The 19675-nt window shown below is 43.7% G+C and overlaps 1 protein-coding gene across 2 annotated transcripts in view; it reads left to right on the forward strand.

Annotated features, from left to right (window-relative positions):
* Positions 1-19675, forward strand: part of LOC124596017 (E1A-binding protein p400-like) — a 187138-nt gene that overhangs the window by 98421 nt on the left and 69042 nt on the right. The window contains exons 2-3 of one of the 2 annotated variants that reach the window (XM_047134972.1): positions 13033-13386; positions 16424-16660. In XM_047134972.1, the coding sequence (XP_046990928.1) occupies positions 13033-13386; positions 16424-16660 (591 nt within the window). Of the gene's footprint in view, positions 1-13029; positions 13387-16423; positions 16661-19675 lie in introns of both variants that reach the window. The other variant, XM_047134971.1, reaches the window with a different exon arrangement.

The raw sequence follows: 19675 nt of genomic DNA on the forward strand, positions 1-19675 counted from the left end.
GTACGTTATCTTGCTCATAAGTAATTAAACCGTTCCAAGGTCTAAAATATTACTTTATTTTTATGTAACTCATTCTAAATGTAGATATTTTTTGTGCAACTGAACTGACGAGGCCTGCATGAGAGTTTTCCCTCATTCGCGATTTTTTTAAGAAAATATCGATTGGAAGATCACAGTTCTCGTGAAACCTGATGTATATGTGTCATCTGTCGACAAAATGTACTAAAAAGCTAAGTCCTGTCAAATATGAGTAACTATTGAAAGGCTCGGAGCAACACTATTGGTTTTAATGTATTAAAATTCTCAGCAGTTGCATAGAGATTATTGGAAACCACTCTTCTTTGAGTGAGATATTGTCAGTTGCACGTAAGGGCCAGAAAAAGAATGATTTCCTTCAGTACATCGCTATTTGCAAAGTCTACGTGTGTTAATTATACCTAAATATACGCATATTCACTTGACATCCACTCGACTGCGTACTGCGACATATCAAAAATATAATTACGATATATTAAATTATTTAAGAAATCATCAAGCAGTCCATGGATGAGCGCAAACCTAGGTAAGCCGATGGCAACGACAACACTCTATTTTGAGGTGTCTGAAATATTGGTGGGGGTCCGCAGTGTTGTAAACGTTCATCAAAAAGCGACTTATTTGGTAATAAAGTAAAATAGATTGTGGTTACCACAAGGCTTGAGACATGCGTTCAAGTTATTTGTTCGCTTGAGCATACATCAAGGCTCAAGTTATGCACAAAGTCACGCCAGTAGAGGAAAGCGAAATAGAAGTCAGTTTAGAAATTACGGTCGTTATTCTCCGGATGTTGCAGTCACTAAGCAACTGCAGCCGGTACTCCATGCAAAGGATGTAAACCCTAAGAGTCGCAACCGTGTCGGCAAGCGCTTTCTCTTCTCTGTCGAAAAGAAAGGAAGTATATGTCGTTTTAGCATTTATTCAGCATTGTCGGACATGCAACTCTGGGAGATTTCTAAGTCATATGTACCGAATCGTGAAGAACAGTTGGAACTCCTACGAAAGTCATCATTAGTTATCTACTACAGCTCCACTGTAGTTCAGAAAATGACAAGACAAAATTGTTATAACTACAGAACTAGCATATATCCTGAAGGTAATGCAGTAGAAAAATAGAAAGATTCTGATACTGGAATGCAGACCTCGGCAACAATTTTGATATAAATAGGAAGCGCTTCCCAGACTAGAATACTAGATAGCAGCATATATACTGTCTGCCGATTTAGGGCACAGTGTCACTAGATCATTGTTACGAGGTGCTATGTAGACATTGCTCGGAGCGTTCAGCAACTGTGTCTCGTTCGCACTGTGCAGTATGGAGCAAATTGCCGATGTTTTGACTGACTGAAGGAAGGAATTGCCTCTGGGCGTATCAGTCACTTTATGACTTAAGGGATGGATTGCCCACAAGTATTCCTCTTACAGTCGTAAGGGGAGTGCCGCTATCTTTTCAGCACGGAATGAAATTAAAGGTGGTCGAATGACGATCGTGAAAGATCGACGTATCTATCTTACGTCTCGGTTCCAGGATAAAAAAGCTCTGTGTGGGACAAATTGCTGAAGTTTAACATTTTACTCCCAGACAGTGGTTAAAATCAGAAATTTTTGCGTGCAGTAGATTCAGGAATGACCTACAGAGCCTCTGAGTTCGAACCCATTTAACAAAGCTCTGAGATCGCTAGAAACATTGCGCCGTACGTCGCGGATTGTATCCACGCAATCTAGTCGACCTGCTCTGTTCGTTGTGTCTTGAGAAGTTTGCCACTGACAACTAATGAATCCAGAGACTCTGTAACCAAACCTCTGTTAGAATGATTATAACTAATTTCTTGTATAGTTGGCATACTTTACTAATAGAAGAATTACTACTGTAGAATTTTAGAACACGTTTTATGCTCGCATATTATGATCTTTCTGGAGACCGAAAATTTCCTGTGTAGGAATCAACACGAATTCCGAGAACAAGGGTATTACGAAACCGAGCGCGCTGTGTCTGTTCACGAGATCAAGAAGGCGGGAAATGCCCATCCCAAGGTTAATGCCTGTCCCTTAAATAATGGAGGGTGTTCGATATATTTCGACACTGACACCTAACGAACACGATGTGCACGGAATATCACTCTAGCTTTGTGATTAGACTGAAGAATTTCTAGCAAATAGGACATAGTATGTCATTCCTAACGGAGAGGAGTCTTCAGACATAAACGCTACTTCGAGCGAATTATAGGACCGATACTGTTCACATTATTTACAGGGTGTACTGAATATAAGAGCAGATATTTTTGTCTGGTATCTTCATACGTACACACAGCGGTGTGTTGATCGTTTTTTCTCTGCATCGAACACTCTTCCCACAAACACGTCAGGAACTTTACTATTTGATTTTTTTCCTGGCGGTCCTAATTGCAGCACTAGGTCGGTGATACCTGTGAGTACAGACTAACCGTTTTGCGTCCACATGTCCACACTTCAATACAAGCCTTGCTGCCCAGGGGACAATAAGCATTAATGGCTTGCTCTTGCCACGTGTACATGAGATACTACCGAACTTAAAACTATACGATTTGTAATAGCTATAACTCTTAGTCTGCAAGGGACGTAAATAATGATGTAATGTTGTTCAGTACACGGTTCGTATCTCTAAAAGAAATATCTACACGTGGTTCGTTACATCCTGTACAACTGACCTAGTGGATAGTGTCGGAAGCCCTTTGAGGTTGTTCAAATGGTTCAAATGGCTCTGAGCACTATGGGACTTAACATCTGAGGTCATCAGTCCCCTAGACTCAGAACAACTTAAACGAACTAACCTAAGGACATCACATACATCCATGCCCGAGGCAGGATTCGATCCTGCGACCGTAACAGCAGCGCGGTTCCGGACTGAAGCGCCTAGAACCGCTCGCCCACAGCGGCCGGATGAGGTTGTTCGCGGATGGTAATAGTGTATACAGAAAAGTCGCAACGCTATAAAATTGTAGTGGAATGCAGGCAGATCTGCAGAGAATCGACGCTTGGTGTAGGAATTGGCAGTTACCCCTCAACATAAACAAATGTAACGTATTGCTCATAAATAGCCGGAACGAGCCGTCACTGTATGATTGCATGATTGTGGAACTGCCTGTGAAGCTACCACATCAATCAAACATCTTGGAGTATGCGTCCATAAAACTAATCACAAGTAAGGCAGATTCTTTAGAAGAATCCTTAGGAAACGTAGTCCACTTACAAAGGAGGTAGATTACAAAACTCACCTTCGATCAACAGCTGATATTCATTGGTTCGAATCCGTTACCAGGTAGAGGGGAAAAAAAGGAGATGAAAAGAAGTGCACCGCGCTTCGTCACAGGTTAGTTTAAGAAGGGCGAAAGCGGGGAGGAGACGCTCACCCAGTTCCAGTTGCAGACGCTACGAGAAAGGCATTGTGCTATCACAGAGTGTTAACTGTTAAAATTTCGGGAGTTTACGCTGCCAGAAAGTATACCAGCATATTGCTTTCTCCTACGTATGTCTCGTGAGAAGACCATGAACTAGAGAGATTACAGCACATGCGGAGTTTTACTGACATTTCTTCCCGCACACGAATCGCGATTGGTGCAGAAAAATGGGTGAAAAGGGGGGGGGGGGGGGGGGGGAAGGAGAGGGTGTTACGCTCTGCCATATATTCAAAAATGGTTCAAATGGCGCTGAGCACTATGGGAGGTCATCAGTCCACTAGACTTAGAACTACTTAAACCTAGCTAACCTAAAGGCATCACACACACCAATGCCGAAGGCAGGATTCGAACCTGCTACCGTAGCGGACAGCAGCGCCTAGAAACGCTCGGCTATAGCGGCCGGCTGCCATACATTATTTGGTAGTTTGCAGAGTAGTATAGGTGTCGATGTACACCATCTGATCTAAAGTATCTGGACATTTGTTGCCGGCCGTGGTGGCCAAGCGGTTAAAGGCGCTACAGTCTGGAACCGCGCGACCGCTACGGTCCCAGGTTCGAATCGTGCCTCGGGCATGGATGTGTGTGATGTCCTTAGGTTAGATAGGTTTAAGTAGTTCTAAGTTCTAGGGGACTTATCACCTTAGAAGTTAAGTCCCATAGTGCTCAGAGCCATTTGAACCTTTTTTTTTTTTTTTTTTTTTTTTTTTTTTTTTTTTTTTTTTTGACATCTGTTACTGGATATTAATAATGTGCGAGTCCACCCTTCCCCTTTATGAAGGCTTGATACTCCGAATACTTTCAGTGCGCTGTCTAAATTTCTGTAGAGGAATGGCAACCCAGTCTTCTTCGGGAGCAGAAACCAGACAGTGTAGTGATGTTGTACGCTGGGGTCAAGATCAGAATCGATAGTCTGACCCATCCTAATTTGATACTATTAGGTTCAGGTCGGGACGCTCGCAGGACAGTCCATTTCAGGGATGTTACTCTGCACAACCTTTCCCTCACAGATGTTATATTACGACAGTTTGCCTTGTCATGCTATTACAGTCATCGTCTCAGAGTTGTTCCTCTATCGTATGCAGTGCACAATGTTGATAAATGTGTACACATACTTCCGCATTTAGCGTTTTCTTAAGTGCAGTCTCAACCATGGAAAACATCCCCATACCATAACACTATCTCCTCGATACTTTAGCTCCTGGCATGACGTTCTCCAGACATTGCTCAAACCAAAAACTCTACCAATGGATTGCCAAGCGTATACCGTGATTCATCACTCGAAATGAGTCGTTTCCAGTTATCCACTGTCCAGTATCGTCGCTCTTTACAATCATCCCAGTTGACTACAGAAATGTGTGGTTTATGAAGGGCTGCTCAGCCATTCTTCAGCATTCTTTCCAACACCTTACACAGAGACATTGTGCTAGCTGGACTGCTGGAACTGAAGACTGATTTCTCTCGATGAGTTCATGAGATTTTTTTTACAACAACCCTCCACAACGCTCAACGGTCCATGTCTGTCAGTAGATGAGGTCTGGCTGGTCTTGATTCAGCTCTGGTTGTTCCTTCGTATTTCCACGTCAGAATCACAACGCCAACATTCGACTTGAGTAACTGTAGAAGGGTTGAAATGTCCGAGATAGATCTGTTGCCTAGGTAATATCCAATGACTTCTCACGTCTGAAGACACTGAACTGTCATGACTGACCCGTTTTGCTTCTCCATACTGACAGCGCTATACTCACTGCCTCTTATTTATGGTGGCGGGTCTGCCTCTCATGACATATAGCCGTCAATTCTGCATTAAACATGGGTGCCCCCAAACCTCTGATTAGATACCGTGTACTATGAAGGAAGCGACCCACGTTTGTGGTTACATAACATTACAAGCAAACAAGCACCGAGCGAGGTAGCGCAGTGGTCAGCACACTTGTCTCGGTTTGGGAGGACGACGATTCAATCCCGCATCCGGCCATTATGATTTAGGGTTTGCGTGATTTCCTCAAATTGCTTCGCCGGCCGGTGGAGCCGAGCGGTTCCAGGCGCTTCAGTCTGGAACCACGCGACCGCTACGGTCGCATTTTCGAATCCTGCCTCGGGCATGGACATGTGTGATGTCCTTAGGTTAGTTAGGTTTAAGTACACTACTGGCCATTAAAATTGCTACACCAAGAAGAATTGCAGATGGTAAACGGGTATTCTTTGGACAAATATATTATACTAGAACTGACATGTGATTACATTTTCACGCAATTTGGGTATAGATCCTGAGAAATCAGTACCCAGAACAACCACCTCTGGCCGTAAAAACAGCTTTGATACGCCTGGGCATTGAGTCAAACAGAGCTTGGATGGCGTTTACAGGTACAGCTGCCCATGCAGCTTCAACACGATACCACAGTTCATCAAGAGTCGTGACTGGCGTATTGTGACGAGCCAGTTGCTCGGCCACCATTGACCAGACGTTTTCAATTGGTCAGAGATCTGGAGAATGAGCTGGCGAGGGTGGCAGTCGAACATTTTCTGTATCCAGAAAGGCCCGTACCGGACCTGCAACTTGCGGTCGTGCATTATCTTACTGAAATGTAGGGTTTCGTAGGGATGAATGAAGGGTAGAGCCACGGGTCGTAACACATCTGAAATGTACCGTCCACTGTTGAAAGTGCCGTCAATGCGAACAAGAGGTGACCGAGACGTGTAACCAATGGCACTCCATACCATCACCCCAGGTGATACGCCAGTATGGCGATGACGAATACACGCTTCCAATGTGTGTTCACAGCGATGTCGCCAAACACGGATGCGACCATCATGATGCTGGAAACAGAACCTGGATGCATCCGAAAAAATGACGTTTTGCCTTTCGTGCACCCAGGTTCGTCGTTGAGAATACCATCGCAGGCGCTCCTGTCTGTGATGCAGCGTCAAGGGTGACCGCAGCCATGGTCTCCGAGCTGATATTACATGCTGCTGCAAACGTGTGGAACTGTTCGTGCAGATGGTTTTTGTCTTGCAAACGCCCCCATCCGTATTTCACTCCTGAACCTACCGATTCCACATTCTACTAACAGTCATTGGATCTCGACCAATGCGAGCAGCAATATCGCGATACGATAAACCGCAATCGCGATAGGCTACAATCCGACCTTTATCAAAGTCAGAAACATGATGGTACGCATTTCTCCTCCTTACACGAAGCATCACAACAACGTTTCACCAGGCAACGCCGGTCAACTGCTGTTTGTGTATGAGAAATCGGTTGGAAACTTTCCTCACGTCAGTACGTTGTAGGTATCGCCACCGGCGCCAACTTTGGGTGAATACTCTGAAAAGCTTATCATTTGTATATCACAGCATGTTCGCGACTGTAGCACATCTTCGAGGTGCACCAATTTTAATGGCCAGTAGTGTAGTTCTAAGTTCTAGGAGACTGATGTCCTCCGATGTGAAGTCCCATAGTGCTCAGAGCCATTTGAACCATTTGAACTCAAACTGCTTCAGGCAAATGCTGGGATGACTCCTTTGAAAGGGCACGCTGACTTCCTTCCGCATCCTTCCATAATCCGAGCTTGTGCTCTGTCTCTTATGACCTTATTTTCGACGGTACGTTAAACACTAATCTCGTCCTCCCTATTCATTACAAGCACTGCCTTCGGACCCTTCCACCTGTCAGAACTCTCGCTGTACGTGGACGCCTCAGGGCTCTCAGCCCGGTACCGGTGGGTGCTGTGGGAAAGAGTCAGCCGGTTCCTTTGGGAGAGTAAATGGGACGGAAATCCCACACGCCCCGCAGGACGCTGAGCCGCCACTTCCCGGCGGTCAGCGCCGCGCCTGACCTTCGGTACGCCTCCGGCCTCTCCTTCGTGGCCGCCATCTGTGGTGATGGCGAGCGGGGCCGTGCATTCATCACCACCGCGCCGTGACGTCACGCTGAAGCGGCCTAGGCGAAAGTGGTCCGCGGCGCGAGCCGGCGCAGCCAGCCCGGCTGTCGTTACTGGCTGGGCTGGCTCACGCAACGGGCGAGACTCCTACGCGGTGCTTCCTCGTAACATCGCGGCTCACCGCAGGCAACGCCCTTCTCTTAACGACGCATTGAAACGGAGGCCGCAGTGGGAATTACCACGCTGCCCAGCATGCGTCACGTAACTGGACTACGTAGCCAGTCAGTTTCCGTGCCGCCATATTACTGCCACATCACACACGAATGACCAACTGGGAAAATTTCTAAGATGTATAAACGCAGATTAAAGCGACAAATGAAAATTTGTAACATGGCCGGGATTCGAGCCCGGCTTACTAGGCAGATGCGCTGACCATCAACGCCGACCTGGCACAGTGATTTTTCACAACTACATGGAGTAACAAAGTACGCCTCCCTGCTCAACCCAAATACCCATTCACGCCTCAACCAACATGGTATTCTCCCTAAACTCGAACAGCATTATAGAGTTTCTCCAACTGTGTTTCGTTCAATGCTGAGTACAAATGGAGAGCGTCTGCAAGGATGTTAGAGTTTAGGGAGAATACCATGCAGGCTGAGGCGTGAATGGGAATTTGGGTTGAGGAGGGAGGCGTACTAGGGCAGTCCATGCAGTTGTGAAAAATCGCTGTGCCAGGGTGGCGTACTGGTTAATGCAACTGCCTAGTGCGTAGGAGACTTGGGTTCGAATCCTGACCTTGGTACAAATTTTCACTCATTGCTTCAGTTTGATATCTGTAGGATGTTGGAGACTGGAAAGGTTTATTTGAAAATTTCTGAGCTGGTAGAGTTAAAATACAGGGAGTGAAAGCGTATTCACAACTTCTACATAAACCACACTGCACATTCAAGATTCGTAGGATATGAAAGGGCAGCAGTAGTTGAGAATGGACTGAGGCAGGGTTGTAGCCCATCCCCGATTTTGTTCAATCTGTACATTTACCAAGCAACAAACGAAACTAAGGGGATATACTGGAAAGGGAATTAAAGTTCGGGGAGAAGAAATAAAAACTTTTGGTTTTCCACTGTCACTGTAACTGGAAAAAGCAGTTGAAGAGAACCAATAGCGTCTTGGAAAGAGTTTGATGAAGATTAACCAGTGTAAAATAAGGTTAATGGAATGTAGTTGAATGAAATCAAGCAATGCAGAGGAAACTAGGTTAAGAAATGAGACGCTAAAAGTAGTAGATGCGTTTAGCTATTTAGGCAGCAAAATTACTGATAAGAGAATATAGAGGACATAAAACACACACTAGCAATGGTAAGAAAAGCATCTCCTGAAAGGCAAATTTTTTTTCATCGACTTGCGTGAAGATATTTGTCTCAGTTGTAGTCTTGTATGGCAGTGAAACGTCGACTGCAAACATTTCAAACGAGAAGAGAATAGAAGCCTTTAAAACGTGGTGTTACAAAAGAATGCTGAAAATTAGACAGGTACATCGAACGATCAATGAGGAGGTACTGAACCGAGTAGGAGAAAAAAAAAGTATATGGCACAACCTCACTAAAGAAAGTGTTTGGTTAACACAACATACCCAACAACATGGTCTGTTTGGTCATGGAGGGGAGTGTAGTAGTCAAAACTTGTAGGGGGAGACAAATGCTAGAATGGTTCCAATGGATGTGGGCTGGAATGGTAATACAGAGATGAAGAGACTTGCGTAGGATGGACTAGAGTGGAGAGCTGCATCCAACTAGTCTTCGAAGTGCAGATCACAGCAATGACCAAATGGGATCACTTAACAACAACATGCTATTCTTTCCTCACTGTTGACTATTTTTCTAGTACGACTTAGTCTTCTCCAGCTTCATCGAACCTGGGTACGCATCCACATGAAAAAATAAGCTTAAGATAAATACGACGAAACGAACAGTAAATGTATGTGGCGTTTGAGGATACATGATCCTCGAAACAATTAATAGTAGAAGCTCACGTTACAAACCTATTTTCTTAATCAATGCGTCACTTTCCTCGATCTCGAACATGTAGTCGATACGTATGGACAGCTGCCGGAAATAGGCTGCATTCCCATTGGTTTACATGTGACAAGTATTTACACTGTTTTTGTGGTAGCAACATAGATAACTTCTCTTTCACTTAATTCATACACTGCTGGACATTAAAACGGCCATACTGCGAAGAAAAGATAAAACAAACATCAGATTCCCATGGAGTGTACTACACACTTGGATGTGCAAATGGTAACCATTAGTGTGAAAATTACAATCTATGTAACGTCGCCTACATCCGATATATAAGGAAAGATTACACAGTGGGTTTCTCATTCAGAAACCGCATTTGTTTATGAGAAGATCGTGTTGCGCATTAGGCAAGAAGGAAAAATATATAACTAGATACAGGGTGTAACGGGTATAAGTGCAGATATTTTTATTAGTGATTGAGTACAGTGTCATGAAAAACGTTAGATAGGTATTTACTTCATTTACAGACTAACAATTATAGCTATTAGAAGTAGTACGTTTTTAGGTCGGTTAGTACTTCCAAGTACATGCGGCAAGAGCAAGCTATTGATGCTATTTTTCCTTGGACAGCAGGTCAGGTGCGGAAGTGCGGCCGCGTGGGGGCAAAACGGTGAACGTAAACTGACAGCCGTAGCTCACTTAGTGGTGCAGATACAAGACCGCAGAAAACATCAGAACGTAAACCATGTGATGTTTTTCTGGGAAGTGTGTTCGACGCAGAGAAAAAACAACCAACGCAGTGATGCGTGTACATACGAGTATTAAGGTACCACATATAAAATATATGCACGTAGACCCGTTACGCACTATATTTAGGTATCCTACAACGACAGGGTCTTACTCTACTGAGTTCGCGGTTAATCGTTCCGTAATTTTTTTGCTAGCGATTGTTTGTATCCCATGACCGGTGTGCGAATACGGAATCGATGGGTTCAGGGGAAACAGTCACGATCTGAGTGTCTCCGTGTGGCTAGTGCATGAGAAGACTAACATATTGTTCTCTTGGTCATGCAGCATCACACAGCCTTGTCAAGTAACTTTAGTCAGGAAATAGGATTGTTTGCAGCAGGTCAGCTATCTACACGGCATGTGGTACTGTACCAGTAATACCAATGATAGCACGAGAACGATTTCTCTTGACACGGCAGCAGAGAGAGGCGAACCGACAGTAACACTGGACACATAAGTGACATCACATCGTCTTTTCAGAAGAGACTCATTTCTGGGTGCGCCCGCATCTCATGGTCGTGCGGCAGCGTTCTCGCTTCCCCAGCCCGGGTTCCCGGGTTCGATTCCCGGCGGGGTCAGGGATTTTCTCTGCCTCGTGATGGCTGGGTGTTGTGTGATGTCCTTAGGTTAGTTAGGTTTAAGTAGTTCTAAGTTCTAGGGGACTGATGACCATAGAAGTTAAGTCCCATAGTGCTCAGAGCCGTTTCTGGCTGCGGCATCCAAGGGTAGAGGTCTTAAGAAAAATGGACATTACCCTTTTGCTTTCGTTATATATCTGATGTGTAAGGCTAGTGGCCGCATCCAGTTTTCAAGATCTCCGTGATATCATCTTTTTAAAAGATATCGTAACACCGCATGTTGTCCATGCTGTCCTGAACTACCTAGCTTGTTCGACTGTCGCCTTCATTAGCACACTGAGCAGAATTCACACCTGTTGAAAAGAGTTGGTTATGGATTACGGAGAGATTGTGGCGCCACCAGTAACCAGCATATACGATGGATGAACTCTGCTGTGAATTTGAAATAGCATCGGACGACGTACTTATATTTGTGTTGTAGACTCCGTTCGACTCGATTCCCAGTCAGCTTACAGTGGCTACGGCTATAGGTGGCAGCTCTGTGTACCACTGTATACCCTGTATACCAGAAAATCGCCTACAAATTTAATTATTTACACTCAGAGACAAAAAAATCGAGACGCCAATAAGGAATTATCCGAAGGGGATGGAAATCAGTAGATGATCACAATTTCAGAAAAATTGGATGATTTATCCGAGAATGAAATGAAATGATAGTTTGGCATTGATAACAGAGAGTCGTCGCCTGGCGACGCTCGACCGCCAAGTTGCAAGTATTCTCAGTTGCCACCACATTGTTGTTTGTTGTGGTCTTCAGTCCTGAGACTGGTTTGATGCAGCTCTCCATGCTACTCTATCCTGTGCAAGCTTCTTCATCTCCCAGTACCTACTACATCCTACATCCTTCTGAATCTGCTTGGTGTATCCATCTCTTGGTCTTCCTCTACGATTTTTACCCTCCACGCTGCCCTCCAATGCTAAATTTGTGATCCCTTGATGCCTCAGAACATGTCCTATCAATCGATCCCTTCTTCTAGTCAAGTTGCGCCACAAACTCCTCTGCTCCCCAATTCTGTTCAATACCTCCTCATTAGTTACGTGATCTACCCATCTAGTCTTCAGCATTCTTCTGTAGCACCACATTTCGACAGTTTCTATTCTCTTCTTGTCCAAACTATTTATCGTCCATGTTTCACTTCCATACATGGCTACACTCCGCACAAATACTTCCATAAACGACTTCCTGACACTAAAATCAATACTCGATGTTAACAAATTTCTTTTATTCAGAAGCGCTTTCCTTGCCATTGCCAATCTACATTTTATATCCTCTCTACTTCGACTATCATCAGTTATTTTGCTGCCCAAATAGCAAAACTCTTTTACTACTTTAGATGTCTCATGTCCTAATCTAATTCCCTCAGCGTCACCCGATTTAATTCGACTACATTTCACTACCCTCGTTTTGCTTATGTTGATGTTCATCTTATACCCTCCTATCAAGACACTGTACATTCCGTTCAACTGCTCTTCCAAGTCCTTTGCTGTCTCTGACAGAATTACAACGTCATCGGCAAACCTCAAAGTTTTTATTTCTTCGCCATGGATTTTAATACCTACTCCGAACTTTTCTTTTGTTTCCTTTACTGCTTGCTCAATATACAGATTGAATAGCATCGGGGAGAGGCTACAATCCTGTCTCACTCCTTCCCAACCACTGCATCCCTTTTATGTCACTCGACTCTTATAACTGCCATCTGGTTTCTGTACAAATTGTAAATAGTCTTTCGCTCCCTGTATTTTACCCCTGCCACCTTCAGAATTTGAAAGAAAGTATTCTAGTCAACATTGTCAAAAGCTTTCTCTAAGTCTACAAATGCTAGAAATGTAGGTTTGCCTTTCCTTAATCTTTCTTCTAAGATAAGTCGTAGGGTCAGTATTGCCTCACGTGTTCCAACATTTCTACGGAATCCAAACTGATCTTCCCCGAGGTCAGCGTCTACCAGTTTTTCCATTCGTCTGTAAAGAATTCGCATTAGTATTTTGCAGCTGTGACTTATTAAACTGATAGTTCGGTAATTTTCACATCTGTCAACACCTGCTTTCTTTGGGATTGGAATTACTATATTCTTCTTGAAGTCTGAGGGAATTTCGCCTGTCTCATACATCTTGCTCACCAGATGGTAGAGCTTTGTTAGGCGTGGCTCTCCCAAGGCTCTCAGCATGTGCATGGAATGACCGGCGTAAGTGTACAGTAGAAGTAACGTGCCCTGGTCTGTTTTGTCAGCAGAAGCTGCTGTGGACTGCGGCGCTCCTCTCGGCGCTACTGAGCGTGGCTTCGGCAGCGGACGCGCGCAGGAGCCGCTACAGGCCGCAGCCTGTGTCGGTCGAGGACGACGACCCGCAGTACTACCAGCAGCCGGCGGCGGCGGCCGCCACGCAGGTGGAGACGGAGCAGGCGGGCGTGGTGCTGGTCTCCAGCGACCCCTACAACGGGCTGTACGGCCGCCAGACCGACCCCTCGGCCGCTGCCCAGCGCTACCGCGGCTCCGCCGGCAGCAGGGCGGCGCTGGCCGCCACGGGCGCGCCCCGCACCAAGGAGCCCAAGCAGCCGCCCGTGCAGACCATCCGCAACTACTCCAAGGTACGGAACCTACCGGTTCTCAGTTGTATCGTTTCCTTTCCACGGCTGTTTAACCGGACTGTTAAAACGGATCAAAATAACCGGTTTCTGAAATAACCGATTTCTTAACTTTTTGTTCCAGTTATTTCTTGCAGTCAACGTAGAAATAGAACAAAGATTGAAAAATTTTCACTCTCACTTTCTAGATATATGGAATGAAAATATTTAATTAAGTATGCAAGTAAAAGGAACCTTTTTTCGCCCACGAGTCGCTGCTTTTCTTGGAGAGTGATAAGAAGTTGAATATCTCAAAAAATCACCAGTATTCTCCTGCTGTTTTTAATTTTTTTGAAACCCTGCACAGAAATCATGTTGTAATTGGTGATCATATAACTACAAGACAAATTTTCAATATTTTAAAGCAGAAGAACTGTTGCACTTCCTTGCCGAGTCACTTAGTACATAAAACACTACTGGTCATTTTCTCAGAGAGTGATAAGGGGTTGAATACCACAAAAAAATCGCCAGTATTCTCCTGCTGAGTCTAACTTTTTATCAAACCCTGCTCAGAAATCATGTTGTAATTGGGGTTCATATAACTACAAGACAAATCTTCAATATTTTAAAGCAGAAGAACTGTTGCACTTCCTTGCCGAGTCACTTCGTAAAAATACACTACTGGCCATTAAAATTGCTACACCAAGAAGAAATGCAGATGATAAACAAGTATTCATTGGACAAGTATATTGTACTAGAACTGACATGTGATTACTTTTTCACGTAATTTGGGTGCATAGATCCTGAGAAATCAGTATCCAGAATAACCACCTCTGGCCGTAATAACGGCCTTGATACGCCTGGGCTTCAACACGATACCACAGTTCATCAAGAGTAGTGACTGGCGTATTGTGACGAGCCACTTGCTCGGCCACCACTGACCAGACGTTTTCAGTTGGTGAGAGATCTGGAGAATGTGCTGGCCAGGGCAGCAGTCGAACATTTTCTGTATCCAGAAAGGCCCGTACAGAACCTGCAACATGCGGTCGTGCATTATCCTGCTGAAATGTAGGGTTTCGCAGGGATCGAAGAAGGCTGGAGCCATGGGTCGTAACACATCTGAAATGTAACGTCCACTGTTCAAAGTGCCGTCAATGCGAAAAAGAGGTGACCGAGACGTGTAACCAGTGGCACCCCACACCATCACGCTGGGTGATACGCCACAGAACCTGGATTCATCCGAAAAAATGACGTTTTGCCATTTGTGCACCCAGGTTCGTCGTTGAGTACACCATCACAGGCGCTCCTGTCTGTGATGCAACGTCAAGGGTAACCGCAGCCACGGTCTCCCGAGCTGATAGTCCATGCTGCTGCAAACGTCGTCGAACTGTTCGCGCAGATGTTCGTTGTCTTGCAAACGTCCTCATCTGTTGACTCAGGGATCCAAACGTGACTGCACGATCTGTTACAGCCAAGCGGATAAGATGCCTGTCATCTCGACTGCTAGTGATACGAGGCCGTTGGGATCCAGCACGGCGTTCCGTATTACCCTCCTAAACCGACCGATGGGGACACTTTATATGAAGTATTCGGTACCACGCAGTTACGTATTATACGATACACATTTCACAGTATAGAAAATGTTAAAATACAAATTTTGGTGCTCTGTATTGCAACAAATAACTCTGTACACGAAATACATAAAATGTAACACACCCATATAGTCAACTACAGCTCATTTAAATACAGTTAACAGGAATTTTTTATTGGTGGCGAAGTATCTCATTGTAATCCCCAATTTTACGAAATTTACGAACTAATCACTTAATCTGTGTAAATATCAGACAATAATCACGTAGAAATATTAGAGTTAAAATCATTTCAGTCACTACATGGGAAATTAATTGTCAAAATTCGATTATTTCATAAAACGTGAAAATTAGTTTGGGTAGATTTCTGGCTAACTGATGCACTGAAAGCTACGTTCAGCTTCAAGATATGTTTGTATAAAGGCTCAACTCAGATTCATTGTAATCAATTCTGTAACTACGAGTTCTAGAACTTTCTTACATAAACAAACCATTATTTCGATCATTTAGTCAAAACAAGATTATTGTGTAAAATTTGAATCTCAAAATCTTTTTTCGCATTAATAAAAGTACTCCAAAATTATGTAGCAACCAAATTCCTGTTATAATTAACGACATATAAATTGTTTTGTATCACGTATTGTTAGTTACAGTTCTAAAGAAGTATTTCGATGCTAAATTTGAAAAGCATTTTTAGAAATTACATTTGTTGCAATCAGTTATTTATTATCTTCAAAACTGTAACTACAATTTCTTGTAAAACAACCGATTTTAACTGTAAGTCAGTTAATGTGACTTTGTTGAACAATACTTTCAAAGATATTGTGTTTTTAAGAAACCGTATAAGCATTGAGAGCTAAGAGCTCAGGGGTGGTAGTACATTGGCAGTTGTTTTCTGTTAGTTCGAGTACATGGTCTGTAAAGTCAGTTTCTTTGAGCTGTGCAAGGTACGAATGTTCTGTAACAACATAAACATTAACACAATGCAAACTATGGGCTGGTGTAAATTATTTAATATCATCGGCTTTTTCACATTGACTCTGCAGTGAAGCAATTAGTATTATGCACCCCAATTAACAATGAACTGGTGGAGAGAAGTCGTCGAAACCAACAAAATAAGTACGCACTCCAAACATTTCACTGAACTTACACACACTCGTAATATACGTGTATGTTTATCGAACAGTTCTAGCTAGAACCTGGTAAAAAGAGAATATTAGACCAGGCAAACATACTTGTTAGACTGTAGAAACACAACTACATATTTTTCTCGAAATAAATTCATTTGTACAGATCGGATTCCTACGTTCCGTTCAGTTAGTTCCGCAAGACTTCATAATGTTGATCTTCAGCACTGAATAACGTTGCATGACAGCATCTGTTCCACCTCTCTGTTGCCACCGTCACCATTATACAGCAGTTGGAGGTAAGGTAGGCTGACGCTGCTATGTTACCTGTTGTGTTCTGTCCAGGTGAACGATGACGGATCGTTCACGTTTGGCTACGAGGCGGCCGACGGCAGCTTCAAAGAGGAGACGCGTGGAACGGACTGCGTGGTGCGCGGCAAGTACGGCTACGTGGACCCGGACGGCAACAAGCGCGAGTTCACGTACGTGTCTGGAAACCCGTGCGACCCCAACAACCCAGAGGGGCGCGACCCCCAGCAGGCTGAGGAAGAAGAAGACAGCGGCGAGGAGAACATCCCCAAGGTAAGGCAGCACTAGTGCCGAATAATCTGTCACAAGTTAAGCGAAGGTAATGTAAAATAATGCGCTGAAGCTCACTTATAAACGTTTTGTGAAATAGCTGAGCTCATCTACACTTAATTTATGAGTCCTAAATCAAACAGGAAGTGCGCAGAAGTCGAAGCGGTCAGACTCTTCAAGAATCTCGGTGAGATTACAGAAAGAACGAGGCTGAAAACGAAGCACAGACACCTCGGCTACAGAAAAAAAGAGAGCTCTTGAGGCAATACAGAAAACATAAGAAAAAAGTGTGTGTCCACACATAAAATATTAGACATTATGAAACAGTGACCAAATCTGAAGCTGTGTACATGAGCATAACTTTCTCAATAGAAAAACCGCACCTCGAAACGTCCTGAACGAAGAATGAAGGATTATGAGCGACAATCTTGGCCCATAAAAAAAGGAGGACGAATACAGACTGGAATCTTCTGAAGCAAAAACGAAATTGTCCATCCTAGTAGCAGGCCTTAGAAAACGAAGATAAAAAGTTTATTTACATGTTCAAAGGCTCCCGATAACAAGGCTTCCACACCAGATTAAGGCGTATATCTGAATGTCAAAGAATATACTATCGGCTCAGCAAATTAAAAAAGACCTCGAGAAAGACCAGACAGAAACAGCGGAAGTAGCAGACAGGAAATTGTTCAGTTCAAAGGTAAACTGTTGGATAGTACTGCCAGAGTATGAGGATCCCATAAAACCAGGAACCAAGTGAGCTTAAGAAAGAAAACCAGCCCATGAAGGGAGAATGGGAGATGTATGGAAGATCATAAAAACGAAACTACTAGCACCGTGTGGTGTAGCAGTGCCTATACGCAGATAACGGTGAAAGAAATGCGTTCTGAAAGAACATTTGTACCACAAAACCAGTGCAATTACTAGTGAAACACTAAACTGTACAAAATATAAAGTTCAGAGCAGAAATTACGGAAAATTTTGGAGTTAAAACAGGACTGAGACAACGTGAAGCACTCCCTCTATCACTATTCGACAAAGTAATTCAAGAGTGGCAGAAACTAAAATCTAAACCTTAAATCGAAGAACCAATGCAACTGCGAAATTCTCGTAGGTTGCATCTGCGGACGATCTGGCGATTCTATGTCGGGACATTTAAATAGCATAAAAACAAGTAAAAATTCGTAAAGAAACAACGGAAAGAAAAGCCAAAATACATGTCTAGCAACAATTTTATACTAAAAGTTCTACGTTAGTCAGACCGAGAGAGGCCGGCCGAAGTGGCCGTGCGGTTAAAGGCGCTGCAGTCTAGAACCGCAAGACCGCTACGGTCGCAGGTTCGAATCCTGCCTCGGGCATGGATGTTTGTGATGTCCTTAGGTTAGTTAGGTTTAACTAGTTCTAAGTTCTAGGGGACTAATGACCTCAGCAGTTGAGTCCCATAGTGCTCAGAGCCATTTGAACCAGACCGAGAGTTTTTCAGTTCAAATTACGCGTAACTATTCAGAAGACTGGTCCAGGAAAAATTGGTTATGAGATCCGTTGTCACAAAACGGAAATAGTTGTCAGATTTACAAAAGGAAATGCTTCTCAAATACACAATACTGAGATACTACAACAAAGTCGTGAAAACGGCGTATCTCTATAAGAGCGAAACAATCATTGCAATCAGTAAGGGAAATATTGAAGCAATCCAAAAGAGAGAAAGAAAAATAATCAGGAAAAGTTGATTCTAAATTACGCTGGACAAGGTATGTACAAAGAAAAAATTTATTAATTAAAAATATACTACGGTTTGTACAGATATGGAAATATGGAGGCTAAAACACTGCATCCATATTAAAATAATGGAACTGACCTGGTAAACCAGCCGGTTGCAGTTTCTGTGAAAGGTGCAGTAAGGCGAGAACTAAGACAGTAAATTGGATGGTTGTAGTGAAAACAGGCCTGAAAGAAGAAGGGGTAACAAACAGAAACGTTTTGGGCAGAAATCGGATGAGTGGACAGTTGGTCTGGCAAAAAAGCCCAATAATACTGCACCTGCGCCGCGTGGGATTAGCCGAGGTGAAGTCACGGACTGTGCGGCTGGTCCCGGCGGAGGTTCGAGTCCTCCCTCGGGCATGGGTGTGTGTGTGTTTGTCCTTGGGATAATTTAGGTCAAGTAGTGTGTCAGCTTAGGGACTGATGACCTTAGCAGTTAAGTCCCATAAGATTTCACACACATTTGAAGATTTGAACTGCGCCTGCTTGGTATGACGATAGAAAAAGTGTGTATCCTGAGTAATATAGGGACTAGGAAAAGCTGAAACAAACCTGTTGTTGTTGTTGTCTTCAGTCCTGAGACTGGTTTGATGCAGCTCTCCATGTTACTCTATCCTGTGCAAGCTTCTTCATCTCCCAGTATTTACTGCAACCTACATCCTTCTGAATCTGCTTAGTGTATTCATCTCTTGGTCTCCCCCTACGATTTTTACCCTCCACACTGCCCTCCAATGCTAAATTTGTGATCCCTTGATGCGTCAGAACATGTCCTACCAACCGATCCCTTCTTCTTGTCAAGTTGTGCCACAAACTCCTCTGCTCCCCAATTCTGTTCAATACCTCCTCATTAGTTATGTGATCTACCCATCTAATCTTCAGCATTCTTCTGTAGCATCACATTTCAAAAGCTTCTATTCTCTTCTTGTCTAAACTATTTATCGTCCATGTTTCACTTCCATACATGGCTACACTCCATACAAATACTTTCAAAAACAACTTCCTGACACTTAAATCTATACTCGATGTTAACAAATTTCTCTTCTTCAGAAACGCTTTTCTTGCCATTGACAGTCTACATTTTATATCATCTCTACTTCGACCATCATCAGTTCTTTTGCTCCCCAAATAGCAAAACTCCTTTACTACTTTAAGTGTCTCATTTCCTAATCTAATTCCCTCAGCGTCACCCGATTTAATTCGACTACATTTCACTACCCTCGTTTTGCTTTTGTTGATGTTCATCTTATACCCTCCTATCAA

This window comes from Schistocerca americana, chromosome 2, assembly GCF_021461395.2.
Source record: "Schistocerca americana isolate TAMUIC-IGC-003095 chromosome 2, iqSchAmer2.1, whole genome shotgun sequence".
NCBI classification, from domain to species: Eukaryota; Metazoa; Arthropoda; class Insecta; order Orthoptera; family Acrididae; genus Schistocerca; species Schistocerca americana.